This window comes from Salmo salar, chromosome 02 (genome assembly GCF_965601325.2).
Source record: "Salmo salar chromosome 02, fSalSal1, whole genome shotgun sequence".
NCBI classification, from domain to species: domain Eukaryota; kingdom Metazoa; phylum Chordata; class Actinopteri; order Salmoniformes; family Salmonidae; genus Salmo; species Salmo salar.
Window position 1 is genome coordinate 65,042,633 of NC_138292.1, and position 19,766 is coordinate 65,062,398.

The 19,766-nt window shown below is 43.9% G+C and overlaps 1 protein-coding gene across 3 annotated transcripts; it reads left to right on the plus strand.

Moving 5' to 3' along the window:
* Window positions 1-1,752: 1,752 nt before the first annotated feature.
* Window positions 1,753-16,259, plus strand: LOC106589563 (interleukin enhancer-binding factor 3 homolog). 3 transcript variants are annotated; one of them, XM_045707626.2, is made up of 20 exons: window positions 1,753-1,858; window positions 2,452-2,612; window positions 3,248-3,362; window positions 4,353-4,570; window positions 5,502-5,676; window positions 5,989-6,166; window positions 7,819-7,916; window positions 8,595-8,690; window positions 8,862-8,973; window positions 9,117-9,214; window positions 9,485-9,596; window positions 9,745-9,873; window positions 10,083-10,291; window positions 10,712-10,831; window positions 11,114-11,239; window positions 11,555-11,722; window positions 13,314-13,431; window positions 13,685-13,723; window positions 14,425-14,817; window positions 15,444-16,259. In XM_045707626.2, the coding sequence occupies exons 2-20, from the start codon at window positions 2,488-2,490 to the stop codon at window positions 15,575-15,577; spliced, it is 2,763 nt and encodes a 920-aa protein (XP_045563582.2). In that variant the 5' UTR covers window positions 1,753-1,858; window positions 2,452-2,487; the 3' UTR covers window positions 15,578-16,259. The 3 variants fall into 3 exon arrangements, with proteins under 3 accessions (XP_045563582.2, XP_045563586.1, XP_045563581.2); XM_045707630.2 differs by having other exon boundaries at window positions 9,485-9,578; XM_045707625.2 differs by having other exon boundaries at window positions 1,781-1,858; window positions 2,455-2,612.
* Window positions 16,260-19,766: the final 3,507 nt, after the last annotated feature.

Below are 19,766 nucleotides of genomic sequence, written 5' to 3' on the forward strand. Positions count from 1 at the left end.
AAGTTGTGGCAAAATGGCTTAAGGACAACAAAGTCAAGGTATTGGAGTGACCATCACAAATCCCTGACCTAAAATCCCATCGAAAATTTGTGGGCAGAACTAAAAAATTGTGTGAGCAAGGACGCCTACAAACCTGACTCGGTTACACTAGCTCTGTCAGGAGGAATGGGCCAAAATTCACCAAACGTATTGTGGGAAGCTTGTGGAAGGCTACCCGAAACGTTTGACCCAAGTTAAACAATTTAAAGGCAATGCTACCAAATACTAACTGAGTGTATGTAAACTTCTGACCCACTGGGAATGTGATGAAATAAATAAAAGATTAAATAAATCATTCTCTCTACTTTATTCTGACATTTCACATTCATAAAATAAAGTGGTGATCCTAACTGACCCAAGACAGGGAATTTTTACTAGGATTAAATGTCAGGAATTGTGAAACTGAGTTTAAATGTACTCGGTTAAGGTGTATGTAATCTTCCGACTTCAACTGTATCTCCACCAGTTTGGATATCTCAAATAACACCTGGCTGCCACCTACTTTTGGCCTAGATATGGCCTAGATATGGCCTAGATATGGCCTAGATATGGCCCACAGTAGGTGGCAGCCAGGTTTTATTTGAGATATCCAAACTGGTGGAGAGTGTGCTGGGTAAAGTGAAGGCTGTGAGGATCACGAGAGGCAGGCTTGTTTAGATGTGCTGTGCTTCTGCGGATCAGAAGGAACGTGCGTTGCGTCTCACCCGATTTGATAAGTGTTAAGTGTCGTGTGTGTGTCTCTTCGGAACAGGGCACCCCTCAAGGGGGTTATATCTGGCATCTCGTGAGAAGTCGATTTTGAAGAGATTAAAAATATTCCTGGAATGATTGATGCAAGTCGGATGAATCGTGTGAATGGTGAAAAAGTGAAGAGTTTATCTGTTCTTTTATTTGTTAATATGGAGTCTCTCCCTACTCAAGTGCAGTTGGGGTATATAAACTACAGAGTCAGAGCATTTATCCCAAGACCAATGGAGTGTGATCATTGTAAAGCTTTTGGTCATGTTTCAAGTGTTTGCAGAAGGGAGAAACCGAGATGTCCAAGTTGTGGAAAAGATCATATCATGTGTTTTAAAATAAGGAAAATGTAACATGTTGCAATTGTGGTGGGAACCATGAAGCTACATTTTTCGATTGCCCTACAAGGGTGAAAGAGAATGAGGTGGCCAAATTCAGGGCTGTCCAGAGCATTTCATATGCAGCCGCTGTTAAAAGGGTTAAGGGTTTGAAAGGTGCTCCTGAAGAATCGATGTTGGTAGATAGGCCTTCACTGGAGGCTGCAGGGGTTGCCTTTCACCAGCAGGACCTGGCATTTTAAAGGTTAAGAAGGTGGCCTTCATAGCTATGGTGATTAATAGTACTGCCAAGGTGGAGAGAAGGTCCAGGAAAATAGATGTCATTGTGGATGTGGCAGAGTGGTTCCTGGAACTGGAAGACTTCACAGCGGATGAGTTACATTGAAATATTGTCACAAGCCTTACCACCCTCTCAGGCCCTAGAGCCTGAGAAGGGAGATATGGAGATTTGAAAGAAGGAAGAAGTAGGAGTTTTGTTATGTTTTTGTCAATGTACTATTTTTATTTAGGTGTATTAATAAGTTAGTTTCCCTATCACATATGGATTTTATTTTTTACCTTGTTTTGGTTTTTCAACCCGTCCAGTGGGTGGCGGCAATACACCTTCTGGGGTTGTAGTCCGCCATTGTCCCACAGAAGAAGAAGCCACCAAGGTGTTGCTAAAATACGTCATTATTGCGCGACACCGCGCAGCTCCACGCCCCCCAAACAGCGCGACATTACCGTGCCTCCTTCCTTTTCAGGTGAGTGTTTTTAACGATCTAGAAAAGGTTGTTACTTTAGTGTTTGTAAATTAATACAGACATTCTGCTAGCGATGTATTTAATTGCAGTTATGTGCTGAATTAAACGTCAAAAAAGTATTAGCTTACCTTGCTAACTACAGCATCTGGTACGGTCTCTGATCTGGTAGTATCATGCTAGCTATCTTGCCATAAAAATGGCGTCGCCACCGCAGGTTGAAAACAAATTCTGTTAGCCCAATAATTATTGGTTTGCAGCGTGTTTAATTAGTTTTTTTAGTTTTGTTTTAAAACCAAATTACCAAAAGCGGTATGGACAGCTGCTTACACATTTGTTGGTAAACAAACAGTTAGCATAGTTTACCTGCACGTCGTTGTGCAACTGCCTGGTATGTTTACGAATGTAGTTCGTAAACATAGGTAGTTACCTCAGGGATGTCACGTGATGTACAAGCCTGTCGTATGTCACACTACCTTCAGTTTCACCAAATGTTCTTATACAACCTGTATATAGTTTTCTTTACCATGTGTTTATCATGAGGTGGTGCATTGTAGAGAGAGGGATTTTCAGTGTTTCTGTTTCTATGGCTACAGCAGGTGTCACACAGGTGGCAGTAAAAAGACAAGTTCATGGCTATGGCAGCAGAGCCAGTGCCAGATGCAGTCTGGGACGAACGGCAGGCCTATGAAGAGCTCCTGTACTGGGACAGCCTGATACAGCGAGGCCATCGCCTGCTACCACACGACTTTGACAGGTATTGTATCGCTCCAGGGTGAAGTTTCAATGAGGTACAGATCTAGGACCCACATCCCCTCCCCAGTCCTAACCTTAAAGGAAAACTCCACCTAAAACTATATTTGGGTATTTGTTTCATTAGTCCATTGTTGATATAGTCCCAAAATGTTTTGCATGTCAGAAATATAGTTTTCCAGAGATATAACTTTCAAAATACAAAAATATAGCCGGTATGATGGATTTGCATTATATGGTGCAAAATGCATCATACTGGCTGTATTTATGTATTTAGAAAGTTACATGTCTGGAAAACTCTATTTCTGACATGCAAAATATTTTGGGACAACATCAACAATGGACTAAGAGTTTTTGGGTGGAATTGTCCTTTAACCATTAGTGGGGGGAAATGCAAGGAGCACTGACTAAAGAGCAGTGCCTTCTCTCATCCATGCCTTTTACTCTTACTCCAACTGGTTATAATAATGTAACCTTATGAAAACTACAATGTAGTATTTCTACACACAAGGCATTTCAATTCTCTCCAAAGGTTGAACTAATCTCTGCCAAAATTGGTCGATGTTGAATCTACAGAGGTGAACTTAGTACTGTAATTGGTTTCTATTCTAACTACTTTGTGTCTCTCTCCCCTCCCAGATATGAGGAGCTGCGCTACTGGTATGACTGTCTCTGTTACGAGGAGGAGCTGAGGCAGTACGATGAGTACATCGCCGCCATACAGGAGATGGAGGAGAACCGACTCCAAACTGAGGTTCAAACTTCCACCTCGACCGTTTCTCTTCATGTCAATACAAATTCCCTGTGTGTGTGAATGTAGCGCTGGCTAATGCCTGTCACCTCCGAATGAACACAAGGATTGGAGAATCAGATTTATCCCTAGGTGTTGTGTTGAATTTTACTTGAAGAACAATTTGTTTCACCTGTACAGCACAGAAGGCTGGTGAGGGGAGGATTGCTCATTATAATGGCTGGAATGGAGTGAATGGGATGGTATCAAGCCCTTGGAAACTGTGATGTGTTTAATACCATTCCATTCACTCTGTTCTAGCCATTACTATGAGCCGTCCTCCCCTCAACAGTCTCCTCTGCTGTGCATACTGTTAATAGGCCAACACGAGAAGCCAATTGCACCTACTTTGATATGTTGGACAAATGGTCCTATGATTTGTTTCCAACGTGATGGCCATTAATAAAATATTTTATTTCCTCTCTTGCTAAGAAGCATGTAAATGCAGAAGTTGTAGATGATACAGTAACTATAATTTTCCAGTCACAGTTTTTCCCCTCAGTCTATTTGTACTTACTAGTCATACTGGTTTTCCAGATCATTCACACACATCCTATTCCATTGGAACATATTAAAGTAGTGCTTAGGGCTGGCATGGTAACTGTATAATCATGTAACCGACGATTATGGATGAAGACCGTCATGAAAATAAAAACTGTTTTAATACCATAACATTTTTTTAAACAAACTACTCAAAAGCATTAAAGTAAAATAAGCCTACTTCACATCTAACAGCCAATATAAGGAGAGACTAGAGGAGACAAAACTAGCCTGTTTTAGAATTTTGTGTTGTGGAACGAACAGCTGTCTGAAGATGGCCGGGCATTCAAAAAGGCAAGACGCACGGTTGATTTATTACAATAAGAACATAGATTTCAGTTTTCCTACTGTGTGCCCAACTGAACACGACCCACATCTCACTTACCCTTTTCCATCTTACCTTCTCTCTTCCAGGCCCCTCCGGTGCGCACGCCTCCCATGCGTATATTTGTGAGTGACGACCGCCACATGATGGCGAAGCACGCGGCGGTGTACCCATCGTCTGAGGAGCTGGAGGCGGTGCAGACAGTCATCTCCCACGTGGAGTGTGCCCTCAAGACCGTCTCCGACCTGCTGGATGTGGAGGCCGGAGTCGGGGTGGCGCCTGTACCTGTGGAAGGGGCAGAGGAGAGGTAAGAAAGACTGATCAAAGACCCTGGTACTGCAGGACCTATACCAGGCGGTGTCAGAGGAAAGCCCATAAAATTGTCAGACTCCAGTCACCCAAGTCATAGACTGTTCTCTCTGCTACCGCATGGCAAGCGGTACCGGAGCACCAAGTCTAGGACCAAAAGGCTCCTCAACAGCTTCTACCCCCACCCCTCCCTTTTGTACACTGCTGCTACTCGCTGTTTATTATCTGTGCATAGTCACTTCACCCCCACCTATGTGTACAAATTACCTCTACTAACCTGTACGCCCGCACACTGACTTGTACCGGTGCCCCCTGTATATAGCCTCGTTATTGTGTTACTTTTTATTATTACTTTTTACTTTAGTATACTAAATATTTTCTTAACTCTTCTTGAACTGCACTGTTGGGCTTGTAATTAAGCATTTTACGGTAAAGTCTACACTTGTTGTATTCGGCGCATGTGACAAATAAAGTTTGATTTGATTTGTTTGGAAACGCTTCCTTCGTCATTTCCTTGAGTTAAGCAAGAGATTGATACATGATTGGATTAACATCCTATTACTTTCACTAATCCAAGCAATTAAGTTCTGTGACTCTTAGGCTGCAGGTAGCCTAGTGGTTAAGAGCGTTTCGTCAGTAACCGAAAGGTCGCTGGTTTGAATCCCCAAGCCGACTAGGTGAAAAATCTGTTGGTGCTCTTAACCCTAATTGCTCCTGTAAGTCATTCTGGATAAGAGCATCTGCTAAAAGTCTAAAATGTAATGAATACTTCAACATAGGAAGGCAAGATGCATTTTTAGAGAGAGAAAGAAGTGAAGGATAACAGTACATCTAATCTTGGATATGTGTGGTTCTTCATATCTTGTAGATTTACTTATTGCATTTGTCTCTGAATAAGCATTTCCTTGGTACTCCCTCCCCTGTCCCAGTGAGGTGGCTCCCCCTCCAGAGCGTATCCTGCGTGGGGTGATGAGGGTGGGCCTGGTGGCCAAGGGCCTGCTGCTGAAGGGAGACATGGACCTGGAGCTGGTGCTGCTCTGCACTGAGAAACCCACCGTCACCCTGCTCAAGAAGGTGGCTGAGAACCTCTCCACCCAGATTGAGGTAGTGTATCTGTTTCATTTAACCTCTACTCAACCAGGAAGTCCCATTGTGCTCAGAAGACCTCTTTCCCAATGGAGACCGATATCCTTCGATGATTTTAACGTTGTCTCTCTTTGGTCATTTTGAAGTGAGAATATGAGAGTGACCGAGAGAGTTGCAATAGGACCTATATTTAAAAAGGTATTTTTGGTTGTGAAAGGTGCCGCCTCTATGCTAATATTGTCTTTCTTTCTGTACTGTAAGCCAAGCCAACCCTTCTGTAAGCCAAAATCCTAACTGATTTATTTTCCCATCATTCCAACTCTACTAAAGCTCGTCACAGAGGACAAGTATGAGGTCACCCAGATCCCAGAGGAGGCGGAGATTGTGATCAAGAGCATCAAGGAGCCCGTCCTGACCCTAACCATTCACCTGACCTCCCCCATGATCCGCATGGAGGCTGAGCCAGAGGGTGCCGGAGCTACCACCCCCCTGGAGGGACCACCTGGAGGTATGACCCCCCCCCCCCCCAGGGACCAGCCTTAAACCAGGCCAGGAGGCTGGGACTACCCAACACTACCACAGCTGTGTTCAGGGCACAGCGTTGTGGGACGTTTCAGACAGAAATATGATGTATAGATATATTTGTGATATGTGCACCAATAGATATTATGTGTGATACTTCTATCGGCAATGTTCCACAACATTGTGCTTTGCTGAATGTAGGCAGCCCTGGACTGCACTTAACAGCAGGCAACTTCAGATCAGCAACAGCTGATAATCTGTGTGTTACTATTTAATTAAAGCATGTTACTGTGCAGCTCCCTACTGATCCATACACTGAGACACCATTTAAATACCTGATCAGTCAATATAGAGGTTAGTGGAACCTGCACAGTGGCTACTTTAGAACCGATGCCAGTGAACAAACAATCTGATTGGTTCTTCACTGGAGCTCGGAGTTCTTCTATTCGCTGTAATTATGTAACAAAACGGCGAAAATCTTCATCGCTACAATGCCTCTTTTAGTCGTTAATAATGCATTGTGTAATAATGTTTTTGGTTATTTTAATAACAGTAATGTACGACTTAATTTACAGTTAATTGTATTGTTCAAGTTAAGAAATGAAGGCTTTTCTGAGAATGCCAGCCAATGCGCGGATATAGATTTGATTGCATGTGTTTTTAATGCAGAACAGTGTAACGTGAGGCTCGTATTGCAGCAAAACTGATCGGCATGACAGGTAATGTTTTTGGACCCTTCCTTTGACCTGCCTGGTTGAATGGGAACACAACCAGTCACAAGCAAGGGATATGGAAGGGAAAGTGTATGTGAGAGAGCAATATGTGTGAGTGAGTAATGCATGGGGGTGGGGTGTATGTGAGAGAGAGGCAAAAGAGATGAATGTGATCTAATTAAAAGTCAGGAAAAGGGCATTTTGACTTCAATCATCTTTAGTAGCTACGTCCTCCAAGAGAATGGCCTTGTCTTGGATCAAGGCCAGATTTGGTTGCTGGAGGAAGGCAAGCTGAAGCCAAGCAGTCATCAGTTTTGCTGCAGTACCGAGCCGACCACAGATGCATTCTGATTCCAACTGCCTTGTACAGTAATTCCAAACCTGATTGATTCTCTCTTACTAAGCCTTCTAGTGTGTCAGTTTTTAGGGACGCTGGACCTTTGACCAACTGGCATCTCATTCTGTCTCGGAAAGGGGCAGAGCAGCATGACCCAAACCACTGGGGCGGCGGGAAGGGGTACTAAGACTAGGATTGATTAAGACTAAGAAATCCCCCCAGCAAAACCTTATATTGAGAAATATTAAGCTCTGGTACCCACTGTGAATCTGATGGCTATAGTACTCTCTCATCACTTAGACCTAGCATAGGGTTTTGTGCTACAGGGTGGGTGGGTAAATCCATTCTCTATAATTACGGGGAGTCCCCTTCAATCAAATTTATTCATAAAGCTCTTTTTACACCAGCCAATGTCACAAAGTGCTGTACAGAAACCCAGTCTAAAACCCCAAATGGCAAGCGATGTAGAAGTCCTTGTCCTGCCTTGGGAAAAGCTGCCTTCTCCCCGAGCCTCGAGACAGAACCCCCCCCCCCCCCCCCCTTGGTCAAACCGTACCTTGTCTTCTTATCCCACCCATCGACCAATAGAAAAGCTAACGGTCGACAGCGATGCGCCGGCGGACGTTCTGGACAGGCAGAAATGCCTAACTGCCTTGGCATCTCTCCGCCACGCCAAGTGGTTCCAGGTTTGCATCCCGTCTTTACTTGTCAAATAAAGTGTTCAAATGTGCCTTTTATTCTGCCTTGTCCCATAATGAGTTGTGAGTTTGTATGCTCTCACAATGCCTCATTGAAATCATAGAAAACATTCTGTCTTCCTTGGAACTATATTGCTGTTATTTGCTAGTACAACTGATATTGTAGCTACGTTGTTTTTAAGGGTCCCTAAACACTATGTAACCATCGCTCGTTCAGAGGGGTTGGGTTAAATGCACATTTTGGTTGAATACATTAAGTTGTGCAGCTGACTAGGTATCCCCTTTCCCTCGTAATTAAGTATTTGGCTCCAATGGTATATTGGAGAGATACTACACTAATCTTCCTATGCTACCTCTGGGTGCAATATTCCTGATGACTCAGTTACTTACACAATTGGTTGAATTCGACTCGTATCACACTTTTCCTTTGTGCTGTCCAGGAATATTAGCCTCGTGAGCTGGCTGCAGCGCGCATTCATGTAAGCTCGCGGGATCATGCGGCTCGCGAGGCTACTGGAATATTGCACCCCTTTTTTATTTATTTTATTTACCAGTGCTCTAGGTAGGTAGGTAGGTAGGTAGGTAGGTAGGTAGGTAGGAAGGAAGGAAGGTCGTTGGATATCGCACCCTCTTTGACTTAGCTCGGCCCGTGCTTGTCTCTCTCAGGCTAAGGTCAACGACCTGAAGTCGGCCGCCATCGTGATCCGTATCATGAGAGACCTGTGTAACCGCGTCCCCACCTGGGCTCCACTCAGAGGATGGGTGAGTCAAGTCAAACTAATATAATACATGTAATATTGACTATAATGATATACATGTCATACAATAAATTATTAAATATAAGTAAATAAATATTATTACATTTGGTGGCAGCGGTGGGATCCAGGTCTGAACTAGATTCATTATCTACTGTTCTCTCTCTGTTCTGTGTAGCCTTTAGAGCTGCTGTGTGAGAAGGCCATTGGAACATGCGATCGGCCAATGGGAGCAGGAGAGTCTTTCCGCAGAGTTCTAGAGTGCTTGGCGTCTGGAATCCTGATGGCCGGTAAGTCTTTTATCCCTAAAGACCTGTATCGGGTAGAGAAAATATAGGGCCTAGAGCATAGCCTTGCGGAACACCTCTCAGAACAATGTAGAAATGACATCCACCAAATTAAACTAGTTCAAATGTTCTTCTGTTTTTCAAAGACGGTCCGGGTATCAAGGACCCTTGTGAGAAGGAGAAGGTGGACGCCATCAGCCACCTGGACACTCAGCAACGTGAGGACATTACACAGAGTGCCCAGGTAAAACAGGCTGCAGTTTTATTCGGTTAGGTGAAATATTTATGCCTATAATGTTCCAGGTAGAATTGTAACAAATGGAGCTGACATGATTTCCTACTCTACTTGAAAAACGATAATATCTGTTCTACACAAGATTTTTGTCACTGAAAGTTCTGTTATGTTGCGTCCTTAATGCGCCCCAGGTAGAATATCAAATATCAATTGTGTTATTCACTCCCATGTGCTTCCTTTTGTGATTGACTGTGTTCTACGTTTGTTTTTCCCTGTCAGCATGCCCTAAGGTTGTCTGCGTTTGGACAGCTGTACAAGGTGCTGGGGATGGATTCCCTGCCTGCCAGGGAACCAAGGAGGACCATAGGGCCAGGTCTCAGAAACTACAGTTGTTAGTATCTCCTCAGTTTTTGGCGATCTTCCTGGCCTGTCCCATGCTTCTCAAATGTGACTTTCATATTAGCTGTCTAGTAGTAGTCTTGATGTGTTGTGAATTTGAACTTTTCCTGAACCTTGTCCCTTTTCCATGTCCCTACCAGCTCAGATCCTGGCCAGTTCCACCTACCCTCCCAAGAGACCTCATGATGCCACGGACAAAGGGGGAGATGACAGCAAGAAGAGGAAGTTTCAGAAGTTCCAGAAATATCCCAAATTTCCTAGAAAGTCGTGTATGTATCCGAAGTGGTCTTCGACTGGGATATTTCGTAGCTATTCTACCATTGAGGCTCTTTTTGAGGAGGTTACATTTGTTCCTGTTCTGATATGCTCTCTCCCTCTTTATCCCTTTCTTTCTCCCCCCCTCCCCATCTATCTCTTTCTCACTATCTCTCCCTGTCTCTCTTGCTGTCACTCTCTCTTTCATTCTCCCTTCCCCCAGCCACAGAAGAGAAGCCCGGGGACTCTCCTATGGCCATGAACGCCCTGATGCGTCTTAACCAGCACAAGCCTGGTCTGCAGTACCGTCTGACGGGTCAGAGCGGTCCAGTGCACTTCCCGGTGTTCACCATGTCCGTAGACGTGGAAGGCGATACGTACGAGGCCTCAGGGCCGTCCAAACGCACCGCCAAACTCCACCTAGCTGCCAAGGTAAGGGATTATATGCCTCGGCTAAAAAACATGCTAGCTGTACCAGTAGACTTCCAGTCATTGTGCTAACACTAGTTAGCATTAGCGTGCAAATCTACCTGCAAGTTCCTTCATACTGCACGTAGAGACATAAAAATGGTATCCACGACTCTGGGTAACTAGACACATCTCGCACTATCCCTTTAAGATGATGGTTAACTGGTACAACACAAGTTGGTCCCTGAAATCAAATGTCACTCTCTTTGAAGGAGTAGTGTTTCTCCTCTCTCTGTAACCCTCGCTTGCTGTCATCAAAGTGTTATGTCATTGTTCTCCAAGAATGTAATCCGCTGGTTTTGCATTGAATGCCTTGTTGTTTGTATTGACTCTGTCTATAATGGCTGCCGTCCACCAAGTCCTCTCTCTCCCTGTCCATCTCAGGTCCTGCAGAAGTTGGGCCTGCCCACTGGGGCGGATGTGAAGATTGAACCAGGCGAAGAGGGAGGAGCCAACGTACCATCCACACCTACAGCAAGTGATGCGTCCATTGCATCTGACGAGGTAGTCCTTCTCTCTTCATATCTCTTATGTTCTCTGGCTTTTCCCTGTGACTTTTTAAAATGGTTGACTTAATATACTTTCATAAAGCAGCACAAAGCATTGCAACTGTACCTGTAGACTTCCAGTCATTGCGCTAACAATAGTTAGCATTAGCTTGTGAAACTACCGCATCCTTCCTTCCTACTGCATGCAACAACATAAAAATGGTATCTGTGAGTTTATCTGACTCTGGGTACGTAGAACAAGGACTTGACTGTTCTGCTATTTCTTCCATACTATCAGAACGGTCCCATCCTCACCAAGCACGGGAAGAACCCAGTGATGGAGCTGAACGAGAAGAGACGCAGCCTGAAGTACGAGCTCTCTGCTGAGACCGGGGGCAGCCATGACAAGTGCTTTGTCATGGAGGTCAGTCAGTGGCAGATGAGCGGGGCTTGCACGCTTGGGACAATTCTATTGATTCATTGCGCATGGATTTGGAAACTACAGTAGATGAATAACCAGTAAGGTCAGGGCTCGTATCAACAAAGCATCTCAGAGTAGAAGTACTGCTCTAGGATCAGGTCCCCATTTTTATGTAGAATCTTATTCATTACGATCCTAGATCAGCACTACCACTCTGAGAGGCTTTATGAGTATGGGCCCAGATGTAGTTGACAGAGCAGGATGTGGAAACACAGTAACCAGCATGTGTCTCTTTGTAACCACCTCCGCCACTCACAGGTGGAGGTAGATGGACAGAAGTTCAAAGGTCGAGGCTCCAACAAGAAGGAGGCCAAAGCCTACGCAGCCTTAGCTGCTTTGGACAAACTCTTCCCCGAGGGGGCGGGGCCCTACTATAACCCTCACTCTGACCCCAAGAAGAAGAAACCAGTCACATACACTTCCATGGTAAGACATGATATAAACTCAGCAAAAAAAGAAACGCCTCTCACTGTCAACTGTGTTTATTTTCAGCAAACTTAACGTGTAAATATTTGTATGAACATAAGATTCAACAACTGAGACATAAACTGAACAAGTTCCACAGACATGTGACTAACAAAAATGGAATAATGTGTTCCTGAACAAAGGGGGGATCAAAATCAAAAGTAACAGTCAGTATCTGGTGTGGCCAACAACTGCATTAAGTACTGCAGTGCATCTCCTCCTCATGGACTGCACCAGATTTGCCAGTTCTTGTTGTGAGATGTTACACCACTCTTCCACCAAGGCACCTGCAAGTTCCCAGACATTTATACGGGGAATGGCCCTAGCCTTCACCCTCCAATCCAACAGGTCCCAGATGTGCTCAATGGGATTGAGATCCGGGCTCTTCGCTGGCCATGGCAGAACACTGACATTCCTGTCTTGCAGGAAATCACGCACATAACAAGCAGTATGGCTGGTGGCATTGTCATGCTGGAGGGTCAGGTCAGGATGAGCCTGCAGGAAGGGTGCCAGATGAGGGAGGAGGATGTCTGCCTGCAATGACAACAAGCTCAGTCTGATGATGCTGTGACACACCGTCCCAGACCATGACGGGCCCTCCACCTCCAAATCGATCCTGCTCCTGAGTATAGGCTTTGGTGTAACCCTAATTCCTTCGACGATAAACACGAATCTGACCATCACCCCTGGTGAGACAAAACCACGACTCGTCAGTGAAGAGCACCTTTTGCCAGTCCTGTCTGGTCCAGCGACGGTGGATTTGTGCCCATAGGCGACGTTGTTGCCTGTGATGTCTGGTGAAGACCTGCCTTAAAACAGGCCTACAAGCCCTCAGTCCAGCCTCTGTCAGCCTATTGCGGACAGTCTCAGCATTGATGGAGTGATTGTGCATTCCTGGTGTAACTCGGGCAGTTGTTGCCATCCTGTACCTGTCCCGCAGGTGTGATGTTTGGATGTACCGATCCTGTGCAGGTGTTACACGTGGTCTGCCACTGCAAGGATGATCAGCTGTACGTGCTGTCTTAGGCATCTCACAGTACGGACATTGCAATTTATTGCCCTGGCCACATCTGCAGTCCGCATGCCTCCTTGCAGCATGCCTAAGGCACGTTCATGCAGATGAGCAGGGACCCTGGGCATCTTTCTTTTGGTGTTTTTCCAGAGTCAGTAGAAAGGCCTATTTAGTGTCCTAAGTTTTCATAACTGTGACCTTAATTTCCTTAATTGCCGTCTGTAAGCTGTTAGTGTCTTAACGACCGTTCCACAGATGCATGTTCATTAATTGTTTATGGTTCATTGAACAAGCATGGGAAACAGTGTTTAAAGCCTTTACAATGAAGATCTGTGAAGTTATTTGGATTTTTACAAATGATCTTTGAAAAACAGGGTCCTGAAAAAGGGACGTTTCTTTTTTTGCTGAGTTTATCTTTCGTACACACACTGTAATGCACCTCACAATACTATAGAATCATGACTAGGAATAGCCATTAATTAATCCACACACACACCATGACCAGGAACCCTTTAGTGACCTCTGACCTCCCCTCAACAGCATATCCCAGGCTTTGGCACTATTCGAGGCATTCCAACCGACACGGAGCCTAACAACCGGGGCCGCGGGCGAGGCAGGGGTCGAGGAAAGCCTACGACTGGCAGCAGCTACAACCAAAGTAGGACACTTCACTTGGACTGTCTATCTCAGGATCTAGACTGGACTTAATGCCTTTTAAGAGCATGTTCTCACAGAGATGAGGTTATCAGAAAATCATTCAAATATGGCTTATTTTAGATTATTTAGTAAATAAGTTAATGACTAGACAATAAGCCTATAGTCGGACTGTTCTAGAGAGCTTGTTAGGAAATCGTCCAACTCTTTTGGGCTCCTTTGCGTTAATAAATCTAGATCTCTTTTCTTGTTAACAGCAAACTACCGTTATGGAAGCAGTGCTGGCTCTGGTTATCGTAAGTGTCTTCTCTCCACACTGTTGTCAAGGGAACTAATGAGTGATAGATTAGGTGTGTTCATTTGTGTTTGGTAACTTATCTCTAGCCTTATCTATTTTATAGCCACTATAGTCTATTGAGTCACTGGTACCCATTTCAATTACTTAAAGTACTTCCTTCAAGTATAATCACTAGAAATCCATGAATTAGATAGCCATGTGCCTCCCTTGCATCAACTGTATAATCATGTATAATGATTGAATTAGTGATTACGCCTACTTCAAAGAAGGTAGGAATGGGGCCCCAGAAGTGGGCTAAAGGGGCCCTGACTGCTGGCTTTGCTTTCTGCCCTCCTTGGCCTCTAAGTTGAGTCTTAACACTTACACATTGCTTCTCTTATTTAAACCCTAGCATCTCTCTCCATCATGTTGACTTGAATGCTGGGGCTGACCCATGGGGCTGGGCTGCAACACAATGTTGAGCATTTGTCATAATAATAATAATAATAATAACATGAATTAAAAGGAAAATATACTGTATTTTTACTTCCTAGTTGAAGTTGTTTGGCTGAGATATAGAGACGATCACTATACATTTCTCAGTTTTTCTCAAAAAGATATCCCCTTCACAGCATTTGCTAAGTGTTCCTCCAACCAATACTAAATGTCCTCCATTCACCAATCACGCTATCGTAACTTCATTGTCCATCTCTCCCTCAGACAATCTGTACAGTATGGGTGCAACAGAGGCTGCTTCCACTACAACCACCGGTGACGCCTCCACAGAGCCAGACGCCAGCGGCAACACCACCGGCTACGGCACCTTCTACCCCGAATCATCCTACACCACACCGGCCATAACCGCCTCCGCCACCTCGGCCGCCATGACCGCCCAAGCCCAGGTCGGTGCATCTTCCCTGGGTGCCTACCAGTCGGTGGCCCCTCCCCTGGACCAGCAGAGCCCCTATAGTTATGGCTACGGAGGGGATAAGAAGAGTCTGCTGACTGCAGCTCAGGCTCAAGCCCAACAGACCCAGCAACAACAGGTGGACTACTCTATGTACAGTACAGCCTACCCCAGCTCTGTCACCGGGGGCCAAATGTACAGTTACGGTGAGTGGGGATGCGGTGAGTAGAAATCTATGTAAGGGGCCAAAGGAGGCCCCCACCGCCACACACACTCATACCCGCATTCATACACCGGTTACAGTGCCTTCAGAAAGTATTCTTACAGATGATGATGATGATAATAATAATGTGTGGGGTACAGAGATGAGGTAGTCATTCAAAAATCATGTTAAACACCATTATTGCACAGAGTGAGTCCATGCCACTTATTAAATACTGGAACGTATTTAGCCTTGTCATAACAAAGGGGTTGAATACTTATTAGCTCAAGACATTTCAGCTTTTCAAATGTTTACATTTCTAAACATAATTCCACTTTGACATTATGGGGTATTGTGTATAGGCCAGTGACAAACAAATCCACATTTATTCCATTTTAAATTCAGGCTGTAACCCAACAAAATGTGAAAAAGGTCAAGGAGTGGGAATACTTTCTGAAGGCACTGTGTGTGTGTGTATACCAATATATAGAGATTTTTATCTGGTATTATTTCTGATATTGGTTCTGTCTTTAGTCACTTGATATCCAATGTCTTAATAATGGTTTAAAGAGCATCTGATCGGTTGATTATTTAATGCCTTGTTCTTATTGATGTTTCATTGGTCCGTAGGCTACGGCAACCAATCGAGCTTCAGCATGTACGGGAACGCCTCCTCCCAGGGCTACGGGGCGGCTGCTACTCCCCAGACCCAGCAGACCTCCTACCCCACGGGATACGGAAACATGAACTATCAGTATAAATAGGAGGTACCACACACACACACACACCACATCCCTCTCTCAAGCCCCCCACCAACCCTCTAAAGCATTCCCCCAGAGGAAAAGAAGACCTTAATGTCTTTCTCTACTTTCATTATATTGATCTAAAATGGATTCATCCTAAACCCTCAGTCATTTTCACCATCACTTTATTTCATAAACCAGACTATCCATTTCTTTATTTACCATGTGGTAAATGTAACCTAAATGTGTCTAACAAGTTGTTCAGTTCTGTATCGGGATTACAAAAAGGAAATAATAATAGCGCTTTCGGAATGATGCTATTTTGGGTCATAGACTTCTTGTTTTGTTCAAGTTTTTTTTAAATGTATTTCCCTATTTTTTTTAAAAATTTTTACACTTTTTGTTTTTCTGTTGTCAAGCCACCCGAGGTTGAATGTGAATGTAAACGGAGAATCTGTTCTTAGTCTTTAAAATGTCTGTTTCAAAGACTTTTCTTTACATTTTTATTTTCGATTTTAATTTGAATCACTATTTTATGTTTTAATTGTTATTATATTAACCAGCAGTGTGGTTACAAAAACAAGTTGACAGTAACTTGGATTTGTATGTGAAAGAGCAATGGAAATGTGTTAATTGCAAGGTTTCGGTAAAAGGCTTGTATCTGGTTGTTTGTAAGAATAAATTACTTTTATTTTGGAGCAAAGTGTCATACTTTACATACACTGACCACTTTTTTCCAGACCTGGGTTTAAATACTATTTGAAATCATTTCAAATACTTTTATCTGTGCTTGATTGAGCTTGCCTGTTGTAATGCAAACAAAAGAAAAGCCCCAAAAGTGCAAACTCAAACTCCAGGCAGCCTAAAGCAAACGTTCAAAGTATTTGAAAGGTATCAAGTAGTTACTGAAACCAGGTCTACTCTGTTTAGGCTTCTTCTCCACATGGCGACCGATCCCCTGACATGTTTTCATGCTGCGGGCCAACTTGTTACTTTTAGTTCTGTATTGAATATAGACTGAATCCTATTGTTGACCTGACTGGCGGTGGTTACATTTTAAATGCCTAGAAAGACGATGTAGCTAACTCATCTTGAGCATCACTTTAAAATACCAGGGATGTTCCTCACAAGTAACATTATGATGCAGATCATGGCTCATGCATTGGGAGCCAATGGCCCAAATGCTTTCTCTGAAGGTATGCTATGCTTTAGTTTCTACTCTTAACCACTGAATGCACTTCCTCATTGTGGTTCTAGAGCCTGGCCTACCATACCCCACTATGTACTGTAGCTAGAAGACTTTACAGTGAGGGGAAAAAAGTACTTGATCCCCTGATTTTGTATGTTTGCCCACTGACAAAGAAATGATCAGTCTATAATTTTAATGGTAGGTTCATTTTTGAACAGTGAGACAGAATAACAAAAAAATCCAGAAAAAAGCATGTCAAATGTTATAGATTGATTTGCATTTTTATGAAGGAAATAAGTATTTGGCCCCTCTGCAAAACATGACTTAGTACTTGGTGGCAAAACCCTTGTTGGCAATCACAGAGGTCAGACGTTTCTTGTAGTTGGCCACCAGGTTTGCACACATCTCAGGAGGGATTTTGGTCCCACTCCTCTTTGCAGATCTTCTCCAAGTCATTATGGTTTCGAGGCTGACGCTTGGCAACTCAAACCTTCAGCTCCCTCCACAGATTTTCTATTGGATTAAGGTCTGGAGACTGGCTAGGCCACTCCAGGACCTTAATGTGCTTCTTCTTGAGCCACTCCTTTGTTGCCTTGGCCGTGTGTTTTGGGTCATTGTCATGCTGGAATACCCATCCACGACCCATTTTCAATGCCCTGGCTTAGGGAAGGAGGTTCTCACCCAAGATTTGACGGAACATGGCCCCGTCCGTCGTCCCTTTGATGCGGTGAAGTTGTCCTGTCCCCTTAGCAGAAAAACACCCCCAAAGCATAATGTTTCCACCTCCATGTTTGACAGCGGGGATGGTGTTCTTGGGGTCATAGGCAGCATTCCTCCTCCTCCAAACATGGCGAGTTGAGTTGATGCCAAAGAGCTCCATTTTGGTCTCATCTGACCACAACACTTTCACCCAGTTGTCCTCTGAATCATTCAGATGTTCATTGGCAAACTTCAGACGGGCATGTATATGTGCTTTCTTGAGCAGGGGGACCTTGCGGGCGCTGCAGGATTTCAGTCCTTCACGGCGTAGTGTGTTTACCAATTGTTTTCTTGGTGACTATGGTCCCAGCTGCCTTGAGATCATTGACAAGATCCTCCCGTGTAGTTCTTGGCTGATTCCTCACCGTTCTCATGATCATTGCAACTCCACGAGGTGAGATCTTGCATGGAGCCCCAGGCAGAGGGAGATTGACAGTTATTTTGTGTTTCTTCCATTTGCAAATAATTGCACCAAATGTTGTCACTTTCTCACCAAGCTGCTTGGCGATGGTCTTGTAGCCCATTCCAGCCTTGTGTAGGTCTACAATCTTGTCCCTGACATCCTTGGAGAGCTCTTTGGTCTTGGCCATGGTGGAGAGCTTGGAATCTGATTGATTGATTGCTTCTGTGGACAGGTGTTTTTTATACAGGTAACAAACTGAGATTAGGAGCACTCCCTTTAAGAGTGTGCTCCTAATCTCAGCTCGTTACCTGTATAAAAGACACCTGGGAGCCAGAAATCTTTCTGATTGAGAGGGGGTCAAATACTTATTTCCCTCATTAAAATGCAAATCAATTTATAACATTTTTGACATGCGTTTTTTTTGTTATTGTCTCACTGTTCAATTACTTTTTTCCCTCACTGTATTTGCAACTTACAACTATCAGTTAATTGTTAATCATTCTTCAAAAACCATATGACATAAATTAAAAACATCCATTGTGGTGTAGATTTTACATTTTAAATATAGCCCCATATACATGCAATACTGTTTTATTCACAGCTTTTCCCCACAATTCCAATTAACCTCCATACATTATCTCTGTCCTGTTCTACTACTACAGGGGTGTCAAACTCATTCCATGAAGGGCCTATTGTCTGCTGTTTTTTTTGTTTAAACCTGGATAACCAGGTGAGGGTCGTTCCTTACTAATTAGTGACCTTAATTCATCAATCAAGTAAAAGGGAGGAACAAAAACCGACAGCGGTCCACGGAATAAGTTTGACCAGAGAGGAAGAGGCAACGCGAGAGGGATTACGGCCCAAAATCTGTTTTCTCCATCAGGTGGCGTTTTTTTTCGCTCACCAAGCTAGTAGTTTTTGTGTGAAGGTCAATGGGTGTCGAATTTGGTTAACAAATAATGTAATGGCTTATTTGCTACGTGTGGCTTATTTGATCTAATGTACGTTTTGTAATGCTTAGGTTGTTCTGAGTCTACTGATATAAGTAGGGTAGGTAACATCCCAGCAAATTTGAGAAAAAAATACTATTGGAGTTTATCAAACAGATCAATCACTCGCCACCAGCATTTTCTATTGAACTGTGATCGTGTCTGCTGCAAACATGGAGACCTTATAAGTTCCTCTGTGTCTCACAGCTGTGATTGGATAAGTTAAAGTTGCATTGAAAAATAGTCATCAATATAAATACCTATCTATACAATGCTGCTATATACGTGTGTGTGTATATACACTGCTCAAAAAAAATAAAGGGAACACTAAAATAACACATCCTAGATCGGAATGAAAGAAATAATCTTATTAAATACTTTTTTCTTTACATAGTTGAATGTGCTGACAACAAAATCACACAAATAATCAATGGAAATTTATCAACCCATGGAGGTCTGGATTTGGAGTCACACTCAAAATTAAAGTGGAAAACCACACTACAGGTTGATCCAACTTTGATGTAATGTCCTTAAAACAAGTCAAAATGAGGCTCAGTAGTGTTTGTGGCCTCCACGTGCCTGTATGACCTCCCTACAACACCTGGGCATGCTACTGATGAGGTGGCGGATGGTCTCCTGAGGGATCTCCTCCCAGACCTGGACTAAAGCATCCGCCAACTCCTGGACAGTCTGTGGTGCAACGTGGCGTTGGTGGATGGAGCGAGACATGATGTCCCAGATGTGCTCAATTGGATTCAGGTCTGGGGAACGGGCGGGCCAGTCCATAGCATCAATGCCTTCCTCTTGCAGGAACTGCTGACACACTCCAGCCACATGAGGTCTAGCATTGTCTTGCATTAGGAGGAACCC